The following is a 24837-nucleotide window of genomic DNA, read 5'->3' as shown; positions in this document are numbered from 1 at the left end:
AGGCCAGCAGGCCAATGCATCTACTGGCATTCTTGGCCTACTTTCTGTGGGGTCCTGTCATTATTTTTAGTTGCTATGTCAACAACAGAATCCAATACATTTAAGGCATGAATAGATTTTTCTTTAATGGCTTACAAAATATAACTTAGAGAATTGGAAGTAACTAGTCTTTTTCCTGTATCTTACTTTCGATACTGAAAGTAGAATTTAATACTTCACAAAATAAAAAGACACGACTGCCTTTTTTGGTCCTTAGCTTTGGTTAACCCCATAACAGCTGCAGATTTGGTGCCAACCTTTACATACGAACAGTACAAGAGTTCTTAACACAGTTAAGCATGTAATTGTCGATCTTTCATCTTCAGAGGTCCATTCGCCAAGAAGAAGTACAAAGTTATATTTTGGGACAAAGCCAGAAACAAAATAGTGGTTGAAATGTACCTTATCAACTATTTCATCCTGTAAGCCATATGGTGGATAATCTCCATAAACTATTCATATTTGCATTATTATAATCAAGAGATTTTAACTCACAACTGGCCAGCACTGCTGCCCATTGAATACAATCATTTATTTACAGGTAGGAAACAGAAAGATAAGAGATTTGGAACAAAATTATGGCAGAATCCCCAAGAAGGCCATGATTGTTACATGAATCTTCCAGGCTGTAGATGAGCAGACTTCAATTTTGCAGAATCTACTGTCTTTCATTGTTGTTGCTGTTGTTACCAGAAGCTAGGTCCATCAACCAGATCCACTGCAAAAGATACACATTTAAAATCATTTTTAAAAACCATAGACCTGTAGAATACATTGAATACATTAAGTTATTTAATTAATGCTATGCAACTGAATTGAGGAACTTGTTTCAACTACCCAATATGAAGGGAGTTCACAGTCCTTCCATTAAAAAAAAAACACCAATTTTCTTCATTTCAACTGTATCATTTAGGACAAATTGGTAGTTGTATTGTTAAATGATTGGATATCAGAAATGTCTGAGGATTCAGTAGACATAACCCACAGCTCTATAAGCAGCTGTAGAAAACTTTAAATTTAGAGGTAATCTACATCAGAGATGCAAGGGCTACATATTGCACCGTATTCTGCTTATGAGCTTCTAAGATGAATCTGGTAAGCTGTTGCTGGCCACATAATGGTAGCCTAGAGAAGAACCTTCATTTGATCCAAGGAACCACTTACCACATTATTTTATATTGTTAATAACCTATGACGAGAATTCATGAACACTGCAGGCTAGTTATACTTTTAAGAGGTTTGGGCCAATCACTCCACATATTCTTGTATGAAATAAACAGCTACAATATAGGATCTTTCTTTTTCCTGTGAAGATCTTCCAAGTAACTAGATCTTTATCTTCCCACTTTGAATTTCTTGTTCTGTGTTTTCACAATTCAAATGATGCACTCTTTTGGAACTGGAACTTAGGTAATTGTTACACAATTCTCTTAAAGCAGTCAGAAAGTTATAGTGTTTAAAATTACCTGTTTGGCTTGTGGGACATTTATAAAGACCATACTGTTTTATCACTTCATTTAATAATTAACATTTTCTAATACCAGCCATATCTCATCATGCTTTGAACTGAAGCTGTCAAACAATTATATTTACCTTTTTCTTATCCATTCTCTCCATTGTTTCAAATAGTAGTTACAAATGATATTGATCTGGGAAATTTAAATAGGGTGAGTCTGAACATCTAGCCTATTTGTTTATTGAAGATCCTCCTAGCTGAGTTTCATGTTACACTTTTCAGAGTTAGATATATGAACCTTTTGGAACTAAATATATTTGCATGATAGCAGATGCTATCTTAGGTTATTTATAACATTTTATACTTTTGTTAGAACAACTGTCAGCCCTTCAAGGTAGGCCATGTCATGAAGCAGACTCCTCAAGAAGGACTGGAACTCTCTTTATTGATATAGGCTATAGTAACAGAATCTTGAAAGTCTGACTGAATTTCCCTTCCTGTTTTTATGACCAAGGGAGTTAAGGCAGAGTCAGTGTAAGTTTCTTTCTAATGCTCTCTTCCTGTCCTTCATGATTTTCTAACTGCCATCACATAGTTTCTCCAAGGTCACATTTGTGGCTCTCTATAGTCAATCTTAAATATCTGCATATTCTTGTTTCTGTGGGGGAAAAATATCAAGTACTTTTACCACAGATAAATACATAATATGTTGACCCGTTCCACCCAGTCAGGCAGAGAAGGCATGTTGCAGACCCTGTCTATGAAAAAATGTCTATTGGTGAGGCCCAGGAAGAGAGCCTTCTCTGCCGTTGCCTCCACCCTATGGAACACTCTTCCCCCAGAGGTGAGGTGGGCCCCCATTATGCCAGCCTTCCAGAAAGGGGTGAAGACCTGGCTCCACCAACTTGCATGGGGCATGAGAAGGAGTAACCAACCCTGGGGGTGGTTGGCACCCTGCAGATGCTCTGGTAGATCAAGAACTACTTATTCACCATCTATGCCTTGGAATATCTTACTTATTTAAGAACCTTGTTTTATTGTATTTTAATTAGTATTTATTCTTGTTTTATTGTAAACTGCCCAGAGTTGCTCTCTGAGTGAAATGGGTGGTGACTAAATATGGAATATAAATATAAATAAATAAATAGCATAGTAGCAGTAAAAGTCAAAGCATGTTTAATTAGAAATTTAGAGCATGGGAGAGAGCTATGGGGGGGGCCTTACTTCCGATTCCCTGGCCAATCCTTCATTCCAACTTTGAAGAGGGAAAAGCAATTTATCCAATGATCCCTGGGAAGCTACTGTAAGGGTAATAAGGTCGGATCTTAAATCAAGTTTACTAACCTCATGAGCATTTTAACTTCCCAGGACACTCGAATACAGATTTCAAGGTTGCTCTTTTAGAATAATGGAAGCAGACCAGCATTATAGAGTGCAAGACCGTTGGATTCACATACACCAAAAAGTTTCAGGCTATTTCAGAAGGCCTGAACACACACAAAGGCTTTTTAAGCATATTGCAGTTTCTAATTGATGAGGTCTCATATGCGATCTGCTTCTCATAACCATTCTTTCTCCTGTGAGGTGTGCTAAACAAGAAAAACAGTGACTAGCCCAAGGTAAAGTTTATGCCATCTTTCAGTCCTTTGTAAAATCAGAGCCTCTGAGTTGTCATTGTAGATAAATAAGAATGAACTAATAATAATAAAATTTGCAAAGAAAATAAAAACCCTCCTCTTTGAGAAGCAGAAAGAATCGAGGGAAGCCGAACGGGAAAATCAGCCGCTGCTCAACTCTTTCGAAAACTTCTCTTTGCAATGCAGATGTGGGAAAGAACCGGCTTCAAAAAGAAAGTTCCACCCACAAAGCAGCATCAGCACCCAAAGCCTCATGAGGAAGAGGGTGGAGAACAGTCAGAGAGGGGGGGGGGGGGAAGGCGAGCGAGACGGCGTGAACAGAACGCTAAGCCTTGGCGCCTCTTCTCGCCCTCCCCCCTTCCCCACCGTGACGCAAACCGCACGGGTAATCCGAGACTGAGCACTGGCAGGGCGCGCGCGCAGACCCTGACTCACCCAATTCTCGCCTCTTCCTTGACTTCCCCGGTCAGTCTTTAAGTCGTCCCCTTTAAGAACTCTGAGCCATCCTCCCGTCACCCACCCACCTGCCCGCCTCCGCATCTCCTTCACAGCCCCTTTAGTCCGTGCAACAGAAACTAATTATGCTCCTTTTCCCGGGTTTCCAGGGAAGAGAGATAAGCGGGAGGCGGAGGAATTGAGAAGGGAAGGGGTGGTGCGCTCGCGCCCTGCCAGCCTGGCCCGCCCTCCATTTCTTTCCAGTCTGGCTGCGCCCGCTGGATTCCGAGCTGGTTTGCTAACCTTCCAGCCAGCCTCTTTCAAGCAGCCATGAACCGCGTGGGGAAGAAGAATGAGGAGACTCTCATCGAGATGGGGCATACCAACGACGGTGAGTAGGCCAAGAGGAGGGCGGGCGATTGCGTTGTTCCCTAATTTGCAAGAGGGTTGCCCAAGAAGAAACTCCTGTCCTTTCACCTCGCCGCGGTGGCTGTCTCAGCCAGTGCTCGGGAATCTCCGGGCTTCCTCGGCTCCGCGGTTTCCGCTTCTCCCTATCCCGGTGCTGAAGGCTTAGGGCCTCCTCAGTTTGGATATAACGGTGCTAACCAACTGGCAGGATCCGGGTTGGGCAGTGCGATGGCGTAGCCCAGTCCCGGCCTGATTGTCGGGCTTGAGTGGTAGCTGTTAATGCTGCCGCCTGATGTTTGCTAAAAAAAAAGTGTTTTGCTCTGGTCGTGCTTTTTCCAGCCGGCCGCCGTGGTGGGGAAGAAGATCGGTGAAATTGCCATTCTGGAGTCAATACGAAGCAAAAGCACGGATTCCCAGTTGGCCATAGCAGAAGGGCGGCACCCTCCTAAAATGTTGGCATTTGCAAGGGGCGATATCACTTCAAAAAAGCCGCCTCAGACGATCGTTCCTGCATTGTTCTGCAAGAATGCACGCTAATACGCATGTAAATAGATCTTTGAAGGACAGTCAGTACTTCCTACCTGCCTTCTGTTTAGTAGAAATAATGGACAGTGAAGTAGATCTGGAGAGAATTCTGTGGGCACTCCGTGATTTTAGAATGGTGAAAAACAGCTAGGAAAAAAACTTAGGTACAGTTCTCCAAGAAAGAGAAAAATAGATGGAACCAGAAAAAAAATAGGTTTGGGTTTTTTTGTCATTGTTTGTGAGACAAAAAGCTATCCCTCATTTGTGGACTTAATTTGGGCCTAGGGTTTGTTCAGTCTCTTTTGAAATGCATTTCGAAATGAAAAGCATTAAATCATGAGTCATGAGAGATATGCTATTGCAAATGAGGAAGAAATAAAATGATGGGAAAAACCTTAATAAAATTGGGAAAGCGGCTTCTTCATCTCAGGACTATTTAAAGTGGCCATTTCACCTGATGGCATCGTTATGTTAGACCTTCAAACGTTATGGTCTTATGTTCCACTTCCTCCTTAGATGCTGACATTTTATTTATTTATTTATTTATTGTGGGCTTTCTGCTCATTTTCTTCTATTGGTCTTCTATGATGTCCTCACTGGAGAAAGATAATGCAGGCTTAGGCCAGGACTACAGTATCAGCTATATGGTACTTCTTTTCCTAGAAAATGCTAATTGGGAATACTCAGATTATTAAACTTTTTGTTAGTGTGCTTCTTGGATCCAAGAACTACAGTCCCCCTGTTTGGGGGGAGATGGGCAGTGATATAAATTTGAACAATCAATTTGAACATACGTACATACAGTTGGGCTGTTTAGTAATACCTTTTCAGAATTTGATTTAATCCACACACTGTAGCATCATATTTCTGCACTGAGCAGTTAGACTGTAAAGAGGACACTTTTACAGGTAATGAAATGGATATTAAGACAACTTGTATTTTCAAATACTAAAGGTGTTATATGAGTAGATGATCGAGCAGGGGTAGATTACCTATTGTCCAAGAGTTCTATTGAACTACAAAAACTGCCCATGACAATTGTAGTTTTTAGAAATCTAAAACATTTAGAAAGGAGAGGTTACCCAACTCTTTAGAGAAGAAAGCAGAAATGTAGCACTGTACACATGATATAACAGAGCACCTTAGAAATGGCTAGCTTGGATTAGTGACTTCAGCAACCTCCTCCTAGATGGCTGTACCATGTAAAAGTCTTAACCGATTTTCATATATAGCAGCTCAGCAGAAGAGTAACGGTATCTGAGCTCTAAGTATTTGGATTGGAAACAAACAATACCAAAGCTGTAGACTAGGTGTGAAGTTGTAAAAACATTCTGGAACAAAGCAGTGTCAAACCACTTTCATACTGTTGCCAAGAAAACTATATGGACATGTCCATGAAGTCAGTTTGATGTAGTGGTTAAACTAGGTTCTTAGTCCATCCTCAGTCCTAGAAGCCCTAGAAGCCCTCTACCACTTTCTGCCCAACCTACCGCACAGGGTTGTTGTTGGGAGGAAGTTGGAAAAGGAAGTGCTACCTATGCTCTTAAAGTATGCTCCTAAAGTAAAGGCAGGATATAAATTCAACAAATAAATTATAAAATGATCTCCAGGTTTTGAGTTTGACTCAGAAGAGACTTTAGCTCCAGCATCTTATTTTAATCACTTGGATTTTTTCTTTTTAATCTCTCAGTGGTTCCTTAGTGCATACATGCTTTTTCTGAGGTAAAATTGTTTTAATATTCAAATTCATGGTGTACACAATTCAAGTCTGATGTTGTTGTCAAATTTCATGTTTTTTATTTAAGATAAAACATCAGAGTAAATTACAACTGCATGGTTGCAAAACAGTGGGCTTTATGCAAAATAGGGGTGCATATTGTCCTATTGCTTTAAGGTATTAAGTTTATTTGTCAAGATAATCAGATATGAGTAACTAAAGTATAACATTATACTTCAGCTATGTAAGAAACTGATCAATTGCCATCAATTTGGTGTCATCTCTTAGTGACCACATAGGTGGATTTTCTCCCTGATGATCAGTCCCTAACCTGATCCTTCAGGTCTTTCAATGGTCCATCCACTGCTGCTGTAATGAAGTCCATCCACCTTGCAGCTGAGCATCCTCTTCTCCCTTTTCCTTCCACCTTTCCCAGCATTATGGACTTCTCAAGAGAGATAGATCTTCACATAATGTGACTGAAGTATGATGATCTCAGTCTGGTCATTTGTGCCTTGAGTGAGAACTCTGAATTGATGATTCATTTGTTTTTTTGGCTGTCCATGATATTTTCAGGATCTTCTCTAACACCAAAGTTCAAAAGCATCAATTTTCTTCCTTTATTGCTTCAAAGTTCAACAGTTCACCTCATACTGTTACCATACCAAAATGAAAATGTATCCATGTGTTTTGGATCAATGTAACATGATCTCTGGATCCAGAGCCATGCTATTCTATTGCATCAAAGTAGTCATATTCCACTGAATTCAGGCATCCCCAAGCTGCTCTTAAGATCTACTACATTATAATAATATGAGTATAATACTGGCTATTCCAGCAATTCCTATTAATGTATTTCCCATGTACAGTATTTACTACAGATAGTCCCCACTTAACGAGGGTAATTGAGACTGAAATTTCCATGGCTAAGCAATACCGTTGTAAAGCACAACATCACATGACCATGCTGCTTAGTGATAGAAATTCTGGCACTTCCAGTTGCTGTTGTTAAGTGAATCCTGGGATGTTGTTAGGAATGATTTCATGAGGTCACCATCTGCAACCTCCTACTGGCTTTCCCATTGGCTTTGCTTGTAGGAAGCCAGCAAAGAAGGTCACAAATGGCAATCACATGACTGCAGAATGCTGCAATGTTGTAATTGTAAGCTGAGCATAAATACCACTTGTTCGGCACCATTGTAATTTGAATGGTCGCTAAATGAGTGGTTGTTAAGCGAGAACGACCTGTACGTGGAAAATACTGCAATGATTGTGGAAATTGCTGCTTTAGTAACTGTTTTCAGCTTACTTCACACCAATAGTTGCCTGGTCCAGGTATTTTATTGTACATTCATTAATATAAGGGTATAGTTATTTGTTTATATGGAAAAAAGTGACTGCCATTGGGAAAGACTATATGGAAATTTGAAATCAATGTAACTAGTTTGTAGATGACTCCTAGCTGGGTCTCTCTTTACTATCAGAATCCAGAGAAGCTTGGGAAATCCTGAGCCATTGCACAGTATTACTGATGAGCCGGATGATGGATAATAAGTGAAGATATAATCTATGCAAGGTAGCTGTGCTTCTGAACACTAGTCTAAAAGTATGGCTTTAGCTCGTGCTAGAAGAGCTTGGACTCCTTTAAAAAGAAAGGCTCATTGCTGGGAGGTTCCTTCTGATCCTGGTTTCACTACTGGATAGCCAAGTTAATTGCAACTCAGCCTTGACAGTGTATCAGAATCCTGGCTTTCTACTTATTTCAAAGTCACTTTGACTTTTTTAGTTGTATATCATTTATAAACAGGATATCACAGTTCATCCTGGATGAGCCTGCTCACTATTAGGATCATCTGTAAGGGTTTTCTTGTCAGTTCCAAAGTCATGTTTGCTTAGACAAGGGACAGAATCTTCTTTGTAGCTTTGTCTGGATATTGGAACTTCCTATTTAGGGAGGTTTGCCTAGCATTTACTTGTTTGGCCTCCCACTTTAGCATGAAAACATTCCTGTTTAGGAATTATTTGTTTCTTAAAAGCCAACTTTGTTGCTTTCTTCCCATAATTACTTGCAGTCTTCCTGGGATTTACTTTCCCCAAACTTTTCTGGCTTTTCATTTTATTATTATGTTTCATGTTACTTTTTATTATGGTTTTGTAAATGTATTCTTATATTGATTGCATGTCTCTCTGTGTGTGTTTTATTTCATCTTAGCTTTCTAAGTTATCTTGGACTATATGATGAAAAGAATTATACATATATTTTAAAGGTAAAATTATACTGTGTATTGCTTCTGTTAGGCAACCAGCATATGCTGTTTGCCTGTGCAGTTAACAAGATAATTTTGGTACTGAAATTTCTTTTTTCTACCTTTGAGGTTCACACTTTTACTCTGATCAGCTATATTCAACAGCCTACAAAATTGGTGTGTATATTTATATTTAAGTTTGAAATATGGAATAGCACAGAAAAAAGATTATGTCGCTCTGTTCTCCACAAGCCATGTATATAAAGGGGAAAATTAAGTGATGAAGGCAACTTGCGGTTGCTCACAGGCACCTACAAAAACAGTTCAGTTGGTAGAAGAATGAATAGAACATTTGTGGGTACACTTCTGCTTTTGGTATATGCCAATAATCAGTTTTAAATTAGAAGGAAGAAAGGCTTTAAAAAGTGTGTCCTTTCTTGTTTCATATTCACAGTTGTTGGTTCCCTTATAAGGTGGATGTGATGAACCAGCAAAAGCTGAAAGTAAAAATATGTTACTAGCATTGCAATGGAAAATGTATTTTCTGCACTGATTGTAGGATGATTTGAGAAGCATTTCACTTTTTAAAAACATTGTCTAAAATATTTGTAGCACCTCCAAGTCATTTTCCTGAAGCAGTCTGTAATGGAATTATTTCTCTATGACTAAGGGAGAGGTTCTTCAGCAAAGGATCGTTACCTTGTTGTGGTGCTGGAGCTTGAGCACCTCAATGATGCCATGAGCTAAACCATGAAGGGCCACCCAAGACGGGAAGGTCATGACAGAGAGGTCAGACTAAATGCGATCCCTGGGGAAGGTAATGGCAACCCACCCCAGTATTCTTGCCGTGAAAACTCAATGGATCAGTACAACCAGAGATATGTCGGTATACCATGGGAAGATGGGACCCCCAGGTCGGAAGATGGTCAAAATGCTACTGGGGAGGAACAGAGGATGAGTTCAACTAGCCCCAGACGTGATGACGCAGCTAGCTCAAAGCCGAAAGGACGGCTAGCGGCCGACGGTGCTGGTGGTGAACGGCGAATCCGATGTTCTAAGGATCAACACACCGTTGGAACCTGGAATGTAAGATCTATGAGTCAGGGCAAATTGGATGTGGTTATTGGTGAGATGTCAAGATTAAAGATAGACGTTTTGGGTGTCAGTGAACTGAAATGGACTGGAATGGGCCACTCACATCAAATGACCACCAGATCTACTACTGTGGACAAGAGGACCACAGAAGAAATGGAGTAGCCTTCATAATTAATAGTAAGGTGGCTAAAGCAGTGCTTGGATACAATCCAAAAAACGATAGAATGATCTCAATTCGAATTCAGGGCAAGCCATCTAGCCTCACAGTGATCCAAATATACGCCCCAACCACAAATGCTGAAGAAGCTGAAGTAGAGCAGTTCTGTGAGGATCTGCAGCACCTACTGGACAACACGCCTAAAAGAGATGTTATTTTCATCACAGGAGACTGGAGTGCTAAGGTGGGCAGTCAAATAACACCTGGAATTACAGGTAAGCATGGCCTGGGAGAACAAAATGAAGCAGGACATAGGCTGATAGAATTTTGCCAAGACAATTCACTCTGCATAACAAACACTCTCTTCCAACAACCTAAGAGACGGCTTTATACATGGACTTCACCAGATGGACAACACCGAAATCAGATTGACTACATCCTTTGCAGCCAAAGGTGGCGGACATCTGTACAGTCGGTAAAAACAAGACCTGGAGCTGACTGTAGTTCAGATCATGAACTTCTTCTTGCACAATTTAGGATCAGACTAAAGAGATTAGGGAAGACCCACAGATCAGCTAGATATGAGCTCACTAATATTCCTAAGGAATATGCAGTGGAGGTGAAGAATCGATTTAAGAGACTGGACTTAGTAGATAGGGTCCTAGAAGAACTATGGACAGAAGTCCGCAACGTTGTTCAGGAGGCAGCAACAAAATACATCCCAAAGAAAGAGAAAACCAAGAAGGCAAATGGCTGTCTGCTGAGACACTAGAAGTAGCCCAAGAAAGAAGGAAAGCAAAAGGCAACAGTGATAGGGGGAGATATGCCCAATTAAATGCAAAATTCCAGAGGTTAGCCAGAAGAGATAAGGAATTATTCTTAAACAAGCAATGCGCGGAAGTGGAAGAAGACAATAGAATAGGAAGGACAAGAGACCTCTTCCAGAAAATTAGAAACATCGGAGGTAAATTCCAAGCCAAAATGGGTATGATCAAAACCAAAGATGGCAAGGACCTAACAGAAGAAGAAGAGATCAAGAAAAGGTGGCAAGAATATACAGAAGACCTGTATAGGAAGGATAACAATATCGGGGATAGCTTTGACGGTGTAGTCAGTGAGCTAGAGCCAGACATCCTGAAGAGTGAGGTTGAGTGGGCCTTAAGAAGCATTGCTAATAACAAGGCAGCAGGAGACGACGGCATCCCAGCTGAACTGTTCAAAATCTTGCGAGATGATGCTGTGAAGTTAATGCATGCTATATGCCAGCAAATTTGGAAAACACAGATGGCCATCAGACTGGAAGCGAATAAACGACTAAACAACAACAAGGGAGAGGTTAATATTTACAAAGTGCATAGCTGATGGTATTCTAAAAGCTTTTATTGAGCATGTTCTGTAAAAGAAAAAAAATCATTACATTTAATTTTGCATTGCACTTTCTTGCTACTCTGCCTTTAGGAAAACTATAGTGGTAATTTCCTTGTCCTTTTCCCTTCAACAGTAAAAAGGTCATATTTTGTCTCCAAACTCTTTTTTGAAGAGATGAAGCACATATTTGAACAAATCAATTTTTTTTTCTACAGGCTTTGGCCTTCTGCTTTTGTAATTCTTATTTTATACCTTGAAGATGTATTAAATTATTCTGATGATGTTACAGCTAGATAATATCAACCAAAACTTTTCTTTCTATCATGCCAGTAAATACTAGAAGCATCCACTGCAAGTCAAGGTTTTGTTAAAATGCAAAACATGCATCATAACATAAGCTCTGACCCTTATTTGCCAAAGTATGCCAGTACAAAAGCGGTAAAGTTCACATTACAACACACATTCCATAATTTGCCTTTTTTTGTCCCATCCCCACCTTCATGGATATTCTCTATACTTGTATATACAAATGCATAGAACTATAAGTCTCCCAGTCACTAACTGTATAGAGATACACATTCCCTCAGCTTGGGAGTAGTAGAATGTATGTAGAGAAGTTTCTCTCCATGGCTGTCTGAAAAATGGAAACTACTGTATGTTTTTTTGTGGTAATCTCTCCAAGCTAGTCCCCAATTGTAATCTTTTTCAAGTGTCCATTTTGTATGACAGCCTCAGTGAACATGATATTGAAAACAATTTCATTTAAAAAAATAATTAGTAAAGCTTTTGGGAAGCCATTCAGATAGATGTTCAAAAGTTGTATAGATTGACCCTTCTACTCTTCTATTTTTCTGTTTGCTGATTAAAAACTTTGTTAGCTTATTAATGACTGCCTGTCTCCAAAAGAAACTTTGGAATGGTGTTACATTTGCTTTGCATATCTCTTTAAGTTTTGGAAATGTGACTCTATGTATATCTCTATAAAGCCAGGAAATAGCCACTAACTTTTCTCTTCTGTCCTTTAAGACTGAAAAATGAAACTTGTTACATTTGCTTTGCATATCTCTTTAAATTTAGGAAATGTGACTCTATGTATATCTCTATAAAGCCAGGAAATAGCCACTAACTTTTCCCTTCTGTCCTTTAAGACTGAAAAATGAAACTGCAGTTATTCAAAATAAGTCATATTCCAGGTCAGAGACCATTGAAGGACCAAGATAAACTAACCTAAGAAGATTCTGATGGTTCTTCTGCTTTTTAGAATGGCATAGTAGTCTCTTGAAGGGCCAGTAAAGGTATTGTAGGCAATTGTGTTACAGCACCACCAAATATTCCTCTAAGCCACTTCCCTTCAGCTCTGTACAAAGATGGAATTTCTTCTTGCCTCAGGTGAGCAGAAGGGTAGAGGTTTTAAAACTCAGGTACCCCAAATATGTTGCTTCTTATCTTTGAAATATTGGAATGGGGTGAGATACCAGTGCATAACGGCAAATAAATAATTCTACACAGATTATGGCTGTGTTTGCATATCTTAAGTCATGATTAATTTAATCATGGTTTATTCAGCTCAATTTTTGTGGTTTTCTTGATACATTGATCCGTAAACTAATCATGCAGGCTGTGTTTGTGCAACATGCTAGGCTAAAATATGGTTAACTAATGTATGTTTTAATGTATCATATAAGCAAAGAATATTGGCTAGATAGTTGGCATGGGCAAAATCTTCTGAATAGAAGTATCATGTACGGGGTGGGTGTTGTATTAAGTGATTCTGAATATTGCTGTCAGGGGCCCATTTTTCAGCTTTAGCTGAGCTCTCCCAGGGCCAAGCAAGATCAAATATTAAGCTGATAAGTGATTACATTTTAAATATAGGTCCAAAATTGCTATTTTCCAAAACCTTGAATAAGAAAGCCCAGTTCAAACTGTCAAAGGCCTTCTCTGCATCTAAGAAAATCAATGCAGTTTGCTTTTCATTATGTTGCTCCAAATATTCCAAAATGTCCAACACAATATTCCAAAATATCCTTTAACTGTCTTTTAGGTAAAAACCCACATTGATTCCACATGAATAAATTCTTGCAAAATTATTTGTAGTCTATCAGCTAGAATAGTTGTGAACAACTTGTAGTCATTATTCAGTAATGATATCAGCCTATAGCTTCTTGTTAAAGTCAAATCTTGTCCCTCTTTAGGTATTAGTGCTATATTGGCCTCTTTCCAACTCTCCGGCATCTTTCCTCCCTGTAAGATAGAGTTCTTCATGTTTGTTGGTATATGTTTCTGTGTCTGTTTTACTTGCTCATATAAATTTGAATACCCAGAAATCATGGATGTAATATTGAAGGCAAATAATTATCTCTGTCTCTACTAACTTAATCAAAAGGCAATCACCTAGAGAAAAAGGAGAGGAAAACTTTTGTTAATTAAACCAAATTAATTATTATATTAATTATATTATATATTATATTAATTATTGTATTGGTAAATTATAACCAAACAGTGCTGTTATGTCACATCAAGCAGAAATGTGGTGAATATTTTTACATAGTATCATGGAAAGCTAGCTTTTCCTCCCTTTCTTCCTATATTGCCTTCCAGGCAAGGCTTTCAAAAAAATGAAACTGATTAAGGACTTACCTTCAACTTTGTATTTTGGGCTGATGGTGCATGGAATCTTAAGATAAACATCAATATAGAAAGCCTGGTAGGGACTTTAAAACCTGTAGCTCTATTCTTTTCAGCAGGAGGCAGCAGCTGGCTGATTTTCTATGCATTTGGAAACTAAGGAGTATCAGGCCTGATTAATACTTGGATGGGAAACTGTTATAAAAGTCCATGGCTGTTGGCTAGGTTGGGGAAGTAGAAAAGAATCCCAGAATGTGACAATGGAAACAATATCTGTACTGTTGCAAAGATAACTTCACAGATGTGTCTGTAAGGTCACCAGAAGTCAAGGTGATGCTGAAGAGGACTTTTACACCTTAGAAATGGCTAGCCTGGTTCAGTAACTTCAATAACCTGCCCTTATATGGCTGTACCATGTAAAAGCCTTAACCTGTTTTTACATTCAGTAGCTCAGCAGATAGTAGACCATGTCTGGGCTCTGAAGCTGAACAGGATTCGGCCTGGTTAGAATTTGGAGAGAAGCAAGGAATGCCAGGCTGTGGAATAAAGTTGGATCCTTGAGAGAGGCAGTGATCCCGCTGGCTCTGAAAGAAATGGTGGTCTGCTCCCTCCTCAAGAAACCACTGCTGGATCCAATAAAACTTGCAGTTTTCATCCGGTTTAGGTTTCCAACCTTTCTTTTTTAGAGAAGGTGGCCAGTCTGCCATCCAAAGGGCCTTGGAGGAAGTGGATTATCTAGACACCTTTCAGTCCAGATTCAGGCAGGACTGAAGCATTTGCGACAGCATTGGTTGTACGTGTTGATGACCTATGGAGGCACAAGATGGAGGTAGCCCTTCTTGACCTTTCAGTGGTTTTCAATACCATCCACCATGATATTCTTCTGGATCAACTTAGGTGAGAGTGGGCATGGCACTGCAGGCATAAACCACTTCTTTTTTTAAGGTACAATTTTATTGGAAGTTTTAAATACAAGAGTAAAAATTAATACAAAATAAAATAGACAAAGAAAAAAGAAAAAGGAAGAAATAAAAAAGAAAGCTAAAATACAAAAAGAAAAAAAGAAAAGAAAAAAGGTAGAAGATAGAAAAGAAAGAAAAAAAGATATAAAAAGTGGCTTGCGATCTTCTTTACCACAGTTACAGTTACAATTGTAGATTTACCTCTTTCTCTAAAGTTACATTGTGACTCTCTTCTTTCTACAATCTATCCTGTCTCAGTGTTAGAATCATACATCGTGAGTTCATTTTTCTTTTTTTCTGTTTTACACAAAAAGTCCATAAGGGGTTTCCAGTCAGCAGGCATTAACCACTTCCATAGTGCTACCCAGAAAATTGAATGGACATTCTATGAAGACCACGTTGATAGAAGATTTTATATATATAGAACTTAAATATGAATATATTTCATTTTCATATATTTTATGTGTAGTATTCATATGTTAGAAACATTTGCACTTATATTATGGCCCTGAAACCATGTCGTATTTCCTAGAAGAATTCTGTCTACTTTCCTCCTGTTCCTTTCTCAGAGGCCTATAGGCCTTGATAGATAGCTGTGTATGTAGAAACAAGATAAGGTATACATTTCAAGGATAGCTTCTCCAGAGGAAAGGCATTATTTAATAATGGTCAAGGTGCCCTAGCAAGGATGGAAGGAAGTCCCTTATATGGAATATTAAGATAGAATAAAGGAAGGAAATTCCTAATATGGAATGAGGTTAAGGTGGAGTATGGCTAACTGAGTAAGGGGTGGTATTCTAAAGGAGGAGTTGAATGGAATGTATATAATGTGCTGTAAAGAGGGGGTCCTGCGTGGCCGCCCACCTAACAGCTTGATGTCATTGCTTCTGCTCTTGGGTGAAGAATAAAGAACTTGATTTCATGCCTGTTTCTTTGGTTCTGGCTCAGAAACGAACCTGGTAAAGACATATAAAAAATTCTAACAACGTGATGCCAGTCATTTTGCACATGTTAAAATAGACTGTTTAAAGATGACAATTGTTACAGGTGATAACAATGTTACATGTATTAACATGTAAGTTATCCGTTCCACACTTTCCCAGTAATTATTATGAGATACTTTAGGTATTTGGGTTGTGTGCATTTCAGAAATTTTTCAGAAGTACTTCACAGGAGTGCAGAACCTCTACAAGAAGCTCAGGCTTCTTTTTCAGGCTACAATCTGAAAATCAGGTTTTAAGAATCCACTCATTAGTTAATGTGATTTTTAGATCTGTGGCATTTTTAATTTCATGAATAGCTGGCAGGTCTTGCACTTGTGCCTGGTTCAAAATGATTTCTCAGAATCAGTTTTGAAGCAGGAGCAGCTCTAATGACTATTCTCAGGGTAGTACTTAACAAAATGTATTTTTGGTTTGTTGAACATCTCTCATGGAATAATTAACCTACTCATGGGATGAGTATGTTTGCGTGTTTATCATGTATCCAATTCACAGTAGCAGTCTCTGTATATACATATTGAAAATAAGAAACAATACATTTTTTTTAACCAAGTGATTGAGGTGATAAAATGAAGGCTATAGAAATCAAACAAACAAATAAAATGTATGTATACATGTATATATGCAAGGTTGATGGACTCAGTGACAGTGGCAATGGGTGCACCATTGGAAAAGATGGGGACAGATCCTCATGGAGAAAATCTGTGTAGTTACTAAGAGTCAATACTGACTTGATAGTACATAATTAATCTAGACATGCACATATGGAAATACTGGGAAGTGAGATCAAGCTTTCCTTTAAACTTTGAAATTACTAGCTGCCATTGAAAGATGAATGAAAGATTAAATAAATAAATAATTTTATTTTGAAATGTTAGCTTTGGAAGGATTTTTCCCTAAGTAGCGTAGGATTCTGTGTTTCTGTCTCAAAATATATATTGTTGAAAAATCTTTTCCCAGGCATGTGTTAGATTTAATTATTTGGGGGATTAATTTCAAAAGACAATTAAAAACAAAAGATTCCTCAGAAACCTTGGAGCGAAATACTGAGATATGTTACATGACTTACCACGTTATCTGGAATTTCTTGATTTGGTCAATATTTTATCCTTGTTAACTAATATTTCTGATAAGAATATACCCTTTGGGACTCTTCAGGAACCCTGGTATCTGTAGGTGTGGTGCTATTTTATAATTTGGCATTCCAAGTAGTGATATATTTTTTCTCAGCAGAAATGTTTTATTATCAGGAGCATTTCAGAAGTATCAATATGGCAAGATGTTAGAACTGCCTGTGACAACAACTGCCCACAAATTTAACATTGGCCTTTAATTTTTTTTCTTCTTCTTAGTTTGACTTTGAAAATTACACAGTGATCTCTGGTTTGTTATTCAAAGAGGTTTTCTAAACTACAAGTTAGGAAATCTAAGAAGCTATAGTTAGCAAATGTTAAGCAAGTCTGACAACTATATACAGAAAATGGATACTTAAAAAAAAAAGAAAAGCATAACAAAGCTATGATAAAGCTAACAGCCAGTTCTTAATTTGTCATGAGCGCAACCCAAAACTAAGTGGTAAAGGAGATTGCACAATGACTTCAAGGAGAGAGAGATTTTATTTCTAAATTTAAAACTAACCTCAGAAATAAAATACGTTGGATTCAAACACTCACAATCCTGGAGGATTATGCTGGCTAAGGATGGTAGAAATCATAATCAAATACATCTGGAGCACTTCGTTTTGGGGAAGTTGCTTTTTTTATCTTTTCCCAGATTATCTAGGATAAAATTTAACTGTTAGTTTTATTTATTTTAAAGTATCTTTAATATGTTAGAATTTTAAAAAATAGGAAATATAAAGGTGATTTCCACGTTAATATTTATTTGTTTGTTACATTAATTTTATAGTATTAGCTGGTAAAATCTCGGTCATTTATAAAGAAGACAAATTTAAAATCAAACATTAGAAACACTTAAATAGCAATTGAAATCAAAACCAAACAAGTAAAACTATTAATAATCAACACTTAAAGGCTCGTTCAGAATAATGTGTTTCGAGAGTCTTTTAAAAAGCTAATAGGGAGTACATTCCAAAGACTTAGTTCAGCAAAAGAAAAGTCCCAATCCTAAATTCCTGCTTTATAACTTGTGCCAACTATAAACTAATCTCCTCAGATGATCTCAGTAAAGGTGAAGGTTCATAGAGAAACAGGCATGCTCTCTCAAATAGAACGACCCAAGCTAGTGTTTTTCAAACTTGTCAACTTTAAGATGGGCAGACTTCAACTCCCAGAATTCTGGCTGGAGAATTCTGGTTGTTGAAGTCCACACATCTTAAATTTTCCAAGTTTGAAAAACACTGGCTGTGTAAGGCAGTAATGTTCACCACTTGGTATTTGTCCAGACATGAATTGGCAGCCAGCTTTAAGCACCAGTGTAATCATCATCATCATCATCATCATCATCATCATTTACTGCACTTGTCCCCAGATCAACCTGTCAGGCTTTATACCAACTGAACTTCCCAGACTAGGCACAAAGGCAGCCCCTGTAGAATATATAGTAGTGGTCAAGCCTAGATGTTATCACCACATGTACCATCTTTTGATGGACAACTTCCTGAAAGGTATTCAGTTGGCATATCACCTGAGTTGATAAAACATGTTCCTGGATTTGCCTCAGTCAGGGAACAAGAGTCAGATTTAGGTTCAGAAGGAGCCTCAACTACATACAGTATATCCTGATAGAAAGGACTTCTATTCAGAATAGGCCAATTTATGATGACTCTGGAATTAATAACTTTTCACAATAAACACCTGTGTCTAATGGTTCATATCCATATCCACTAGGAGTGAAGGCTGGATTCACATATCATATAAAACTATGGTTTGCTTTACTCATACATTTTTGACAAGCCATAAATATGGTTTAGCATCAAACATTGGTATGATGTTAAACCACCAACTATTCTTCACAAAACGTAATAAATTAACAAATTGCAATAAACCACTGTTTAGGAGGATGTGTTAACTCAGCTACACTGAGCTAGGCAAGGAGGCTGAAAGATTTGTTGTCAATAAGGGAACTGAGAACCAAACAAGCAATAGAAATAAAGATTTAAGCAGAGGAAAACCTAACCAAAAGTTAAGCAATACTGCAGAACCCATCTAAACCACATCCACAAGCTACTATTTCTACTAGAACAGTGCGGTTTGAAAACCTATTGTGACATTAGCCTGACTACAGTTGCAAGAGGAGGGAAACCAAAATATTTCCTTATTTGTTTTTGTGTGTTTTAATGAAGTTTCTAAAGAACAAAGTAAACCTTATTTCATTGAAGAAATAATACCCACAATAATATTGTAGTATCACCTTGGCTTTTATTGAATATCCTCTCTTTATATGTAATTTAAGCACCTGCCATTTAGTTGCCATAATCTCTTACAATGTTTCCTTTTTTGTTCTTTTGTGATTTAACAAAGTTTCTAAAAAACAATGTAAACCATATTTCATAGAAGAAATAATACAATATTGTAGTATCACCTTGGCTTTTATTGAATATCCCCTCTTCATGTGTAATTTAAGTACCTGCTACTTAGTTGCCAAAATTTCTTACAGCTATTCAGAGACAGGGTTGTGAATACACTATAGTCATTATCATCTGTTGGAAGCACAAGGAAGGAAGGAAGGCTCACAAGTAATTTCCATTCAGCAAAGGAATGTCTTGTTTTTAATTGTTCCAATTTACAGGTTCACCCTGTTCTATTGCTTTTTAGCAGTGTTTCTCAAAGTGTGGTCCATGGACAAGTGATGGTGTCCAGAGGTCTATCAGCTGGCTCACTGCAAATTCCCCAGATTTGTAGGTTACAGCCCCACTCCCCAGCTCAGAACTGCCATCATCCCACTAATGCCAATTGTCACCTGGTGAGCCTCAGCCTTGTCTTCTTGCATGTGTTACACACACACACACACACACACACACACAAGCTCCCAGGTTCAGCTTATGGTCACTCACTCACACACTCACAGCCTGTTGAGGCATGCAGATCTTGTCAGGCCCCCTTGCTTTCTACCTGGTTTTCCAGATAGGTGTGGCTTGAGCAGACAAGACACACAGCTCTGGTCAACAGCCAGGAAATATTAGGGACACACACAAATCACTTCCAACCAAACACTGAGGCACAACAGGTGCCTTGAAATACACACAGACCCAGTGAATTTAAAATAACAGCAAAACTTTACTGGTTGCAATGTACATTTGCTCTTTCTCACGCAAGTGCATGCACACACACACATGCTCATCCACACTTACCCACGTCCTCCCAACTAGGCTGCCAGGCACTAGCCAGAGGGATAGAAGCTGCCAAGTCTGGATCCAGAAATGAGTGGGTGGGCTCTGGGACCCTTTTTATCTACTAAAGTCCTTGCTTTGTTGATGGGATTGGGGTGGGGTTTTCCATTTGCTCAGGTCCAGTTTCCTTTGTCGCTCAGGTGACATTTCCATTTCCTTACAACTTGCTTCCTTCTTGCCTACCCACCACCCCCAGGGATCTTTTAGACAAGATTCCCGGCTTTTGTCCTTTCTGCTTACCTGCTTGCTTCATCTTTAGGTTATGGCAGCTTCAGCTTAGTCTCACACGTGTGTACTTTAGCTAATATCCTATTCCGTTTCCAGAGATCTGAACAGCTTACAAGTTATATCTAATTGGGTTAAAAAACAACAACAGCAAATAGTAAGCAACAAAACAACAAAAACAACTTCCTCTTTCTCCTTGCTATTGATTAGGTTTAAAACTCACTTTTTATTATTTCTTATGAACTAATCACAGAAATGGGCAATATCAGGAGCTGGAACTTGGCCTCTCAAACATCTGGAGAGCCTCAGGAGACTGTCTGGTGATGTAATTACATCACGGAAAAGACAGCTGTCTGTGTGTTTATGAATGGAGTTTTATGGTAGGAATGGGAGTACCCACATACCCGCGCTTAACTCTCTACCCTTTAAAGTTTACCAGAAATTTGGAAGTAAAACTTGGTACAGTTTCTATATAAACTTGGCCATGGCACAGTTTCTATTACAAATTTAAGCAAGGCTATTTGAAACAATAGCTGGTTCAACAATATGAAATAACTAACTTCATTCATTTGTTTTCATCAATTCTGTTAAAATTAACTACGATTTGAGTCTGGCTGACAGAGCAAACTGAGGTTATCTAAAATGCAAATAAATGCTATTGAAGTCATCCATGAAGCTACACTGGTGATGACACGGAGGAGCTCACTGCAGAAATATAATCTAACTCTGTTTTCAGAGTTTTAGTTTTATATCCAAACCAGCCCCTTCTTTGATACATTCAAAGAAACAGGAATTGTTCAAGGACATAACATATTGTCCCTATCTAATGAAGCAACAATAAATCCTGAGACAAGTTGGTTTGAATAAATTTGATAACGTATATATTGTGACTCTAGTTCTTTCTTTTTGTATGTGTATGTGTGCCTTTGATTCAGTTTTGACAACTGCCTGGACTAGTCCCTGTGGTCGTCTTGTTACTGTTTTCAGAAGTGGTTTGTCGCTGCCCTCTTCCTAGGGCTAAGAGAGAGTGACAGACCCACAGTCACCCAGGTGGCCTCATGCCTAAGGCAGGACTAGACCTCACAGTCTCCTGGTTTCTAGCCTGGTGCCATAACCACTACACTAAACTGGCTCTCAATTCTGGGTTATAGCTCATTAATTGGTTCTTTAAGGACTATTCTTGTGGCATGTTAAATATAATTAATAATGTAGTCATAAATTCACTGATATTAGTTTAAGTGGAACAGTGTAGGCATGTAGCTTCTTGGTTAGCCACACATCTCTGCAGACTTTTTAAATACTTGTTACTTAATATAAATAATTAATTAATTATTATACATTAATTATTATTAATGTATAAATATACATTAATTAACATTAATGTATATTTTATACATTAAAATATTTCCTTCTTTCCACTGAATTTCTAAGCATAAATACATAGACTGTTTAAGAGTTTTCTTCTTTTAGCCAATTTTAATATATTTTGTGCTCATCACCAGCCAAGGCTAAGTAATTTCCTTAACCTACCTTCTGTTTAAGGGGACTTTTGATAACAGCCTTCAGCACTCAGTGACTGCAGTAGAATGAGTTTCATCTGAACCTTCTTCAGTGGATGTTCTTCATAAAATGTGGCTCAGTGGCCAGTTCAGCATCATGGTAGGGTAAAACCAAACAAGCCACATGAACCTAAACATTGAATCGTTATAAGTGCAGTGATGTAATATCATTAGAAGTCCACAGAGGTGTGCATCCTCAGCTTGTTACCACTTGAATAATAAAACAGTATGTTTTAGTTTTAATCTGATCCAATTAATCTAGGTTGTATTTGGAGTACCACATCACTGGTATATATATATATGTGGTATGTTGCAACACCAGAAGCAATCGCCTGGATAGCTGAACCAGACATCCAGTTATGCGGCTACTGCTGTATCCCTGCAAAAGTTTTGTATATAGTTGTGTGGACTGTATGTATATATTTGCCTTTTCTCTTGCCATGTACTCATCATACACTATTGGTATATGAATGAATCTTTGCTTGAAAGTCGATCTGATTTATGATGTATCAGCCTTATGGTGATGAAAAATATTTTCCATTTCTTAATAGCGATATGCCAGTTGTATTTTCAGGAAATGCTTCCAAAGCAAAGAGAAAAATATGTTTCCAGAAATTTGGGAAGGGTAGAATCTTTGGGTACATCTGGATATAGCTGGAAAGCTGTCTCCTAATACAGTACAGGAAGTCCTCAATTTAGGGCCATTTGTTCAGTGACATCGTAAGTTCAAACCATCACTGAACAAGTAGTAGTTAAGCAAGGACCACCTGTACATTGATCTGGCTCAATATATGTAACAATATAGCAGGTGAAGAATTTCACTTTTCCTTTTGTTATATACTGACACTTGTAAACTGCTTCTTGTGGGTTATTGTGGCCTCATAGGATATAGTTGCTAAAATCTGGAACTGGCCTTCAGAAATGAAAACAGAGTTATTCTGCCAGTGATGTTTTTATAATTGTGTAACTATAGAGGATACCTGTTTCAGTCATAAAGACGAAGGAGTTATCGGTTGTTGGGAGAATGGCTTCTCAGTGATGGCACTCTGGTTGTAGAATACTTTTACCAGGATGTTAACCTAGCACTTTCGTTACAGTCATTTTTATATTAATAATACTAACTAGTTAAACTTGTAGGCCACCTGACTTCCAATGACTCTGGGTGGGTCACAACGATCAAAGAAATTACGACAAAATCGATAAAAGATAAAAGATGGCAACTGTGTAGACCTTTGAGGTTTCATGGGCATTTGAAAATTGTGATCTTAAGGTTGAAATTTAATCCACTGTTTTACTGCTGCATTATTTGAAAGATGCTGCAGAACGATGATGTTTGCTTGCTTAGTATTTTAATACATTTTGTGTGTGTCTATGTGTCTTATATAAATCAATGAAAACAATATTTAAAATGGGAAACATGAGAGGTAAACATACTTTTTTTTGCATTGTTCAGGAGAAGAAAGTAATGGACCTTTGTTTGAAAATACATCAAATACAGATTCTGAATTTCCTGGCAACTCTGAGGTAAGTTTTAACTGTCTATATAATTGGCTTTATAAAATGAGATTGGTTAACATTGATGGAAGTTACATGAGATGACCATAAACACTGCTCATCCTTACCCTTTCAAACCATAATTGTATAATTATAATTTCTAAGTTAGTGTTTATTTTAAAAATATTATTTAAACACACATTTAAAATAATAAGATTATGACTTGTTTTTGGTTGTGGCCCCACAGAGTTTAAGTCTGTTGACTTGCAAGCAAAATGCAACTGGCAGTTTATAGTCTAGCGCTAGTCACGTTGATAAGCAGCCATTCATAATCTGGTGCTTTTCAAAAAAGATTTCAGTTCCTACAATTCCAAGCCAATACACCATATTGAGCAGGGCTATTTTAAAATATATATCATCATCATCATCATCAACATCATCATCATCATCACAGTTTGTCCGAATGAAATTGTGCATGTGTATCTGATTGAAAACAATAACATGTTAATTGTTGGTGTCAATACTGAGGTGTCCATAGTCCAATAAGGATCTAAATTTTATCCCAGAATGAGATCTGAAGTACTAAGTCTTACACTGAAAGCATCATTAATGAGAGTAAAGAACCTGTAACATTGTTCAGCTATTTCATTGCTAACCATTTGAAATATTGTATTTATTTTCCACGTTTATTTTGATTGCTAATGAAAATACTTTTTGGTTTGGGAATATGTGTAACTCATGTTCATTCTTCCATTCTTGCCATTAATTTAAGTTAATTTATTTTCCTTGCAGGTCAAGTCATTCATATAAGTGCATTAAACACAGCTGTTTAGCTAGTTAAAATAATACCAGTTACATCAATTCTCCTTTATTCCTGTTGTGTTCAGAGCATCCTTAGATTAGTTCCATGGGGAGTTTAAAGATGGCACTAGCACCTTGGCTACTGCTATGCCAACTTTCACTATCCAGAGTAGAAGGTGAGAGTGGGTGCATTTTTCACACACACACCCCCCCATCAGTTATATTAAAACAAACAGGCCATCTCACCTCACATTAGCTATAATAGGAAAGATTTTTCTTTTGTCTGCTCAAGGCTGATGCTTTAGTCTGGCTGAGGAATGGAGAAACTAGTTCTTGTGCGTTCAATTCCTGTTCATGCCTGTCTATGAAACCGTCCATTTCAGACAATTCTACTTGTAAGAGCTAGTGAGATAAGAATTAATAGTAGCCTTTTCCCCATACAAATATCATTGGAAGCTCAGCCTCAACTCTTCCCCCTCAATAGAAAGCGGCCTCTAGGATATCGTAACTTTTCCCAGCTTTCAAAAGTAGGACTGCTTTTTAAATCAACCTAAATCTATTCGAATTTCCAACTATGGAAATGGAAGAATGACATGCATTTCTTAACTTGCTTTACATAAAGTCTGGAAAAAACATTGATCTGATCTTGAAGGCGAATAAGTAAAAGAGAAAAATACTTGCCAATATTGTCTTCTGCTAATAGCATAGTTTTGTCACGTGCCTTGATCTAATT

The 24837-nt window shown here is 37.9% G+C and overlaps 1 protein-coding gene and 1 long non-coding RNA gene across 5 annotated transcripts in view; one reads left to right on the top strand and one right to left on the bottom strand.

Moving 5' to 3' along the window:
• Positions 1-550: 550 nt before the first annotated feature.
• On the bottom strand, positions 551-3981 carry LOC134487645 (uncharacterized). Of its 2 annotated transcripts, none has more exons than XR_010066876.1 (2): positions 3871-3981; positions 551-757 (listed from the first exon to the last, which is right to left on the bottom strand). It is a non-coding gene; the product is annotated as an uncharacterized LOC134487645 (long non-coding RNA). The 2 variants fall into 2 exon arrangements; XR_010066875.1 differs by lacking the exon at positions 3871-3981 and adding an exon at positions 3568-3661.
• Positions 3834-24837, top strand: part of ANO5 (anoctamin 5) — a 76115-nt gene continuing 55111 nt past the window's right edge. For all 3 annotated transcript variants that reach the window (XM_063289566.1, XM_063289565.1, XM_063289564.1), the window contains exons 1-2: positions 3834-3958; positions 23263-23333. In XM_063289566.1, coding sequence (XP_063145636.1) covers positions 3898-3958; positions 23263-23333 — 132 coding nt within the window. In that variant the 5' untranslated portion in view covers positions 3834-3897. The remainder of the gene's footprint in view (positions 3959-23262; positions 23334-24837) is intronic.

Source organism: Candoia aspera, chromosome 1 (genome assembly GCF_035149785.1).
Source record: "Candoia aspera isolate rCanAsp1 chromosome 1, rCanAsp1.hap2, whole genome shotgun sequence".
Classification (NCBI taxonomy): domain Eukaryota; kingdom Metazoa; phylum Chordata; class Lepidosauria; order Squamata; family Boidae; genus Candoia; species Candoia aspera.
This window is presented reverse-complemented; position numbering and strand designations above follow the sequence as displayed.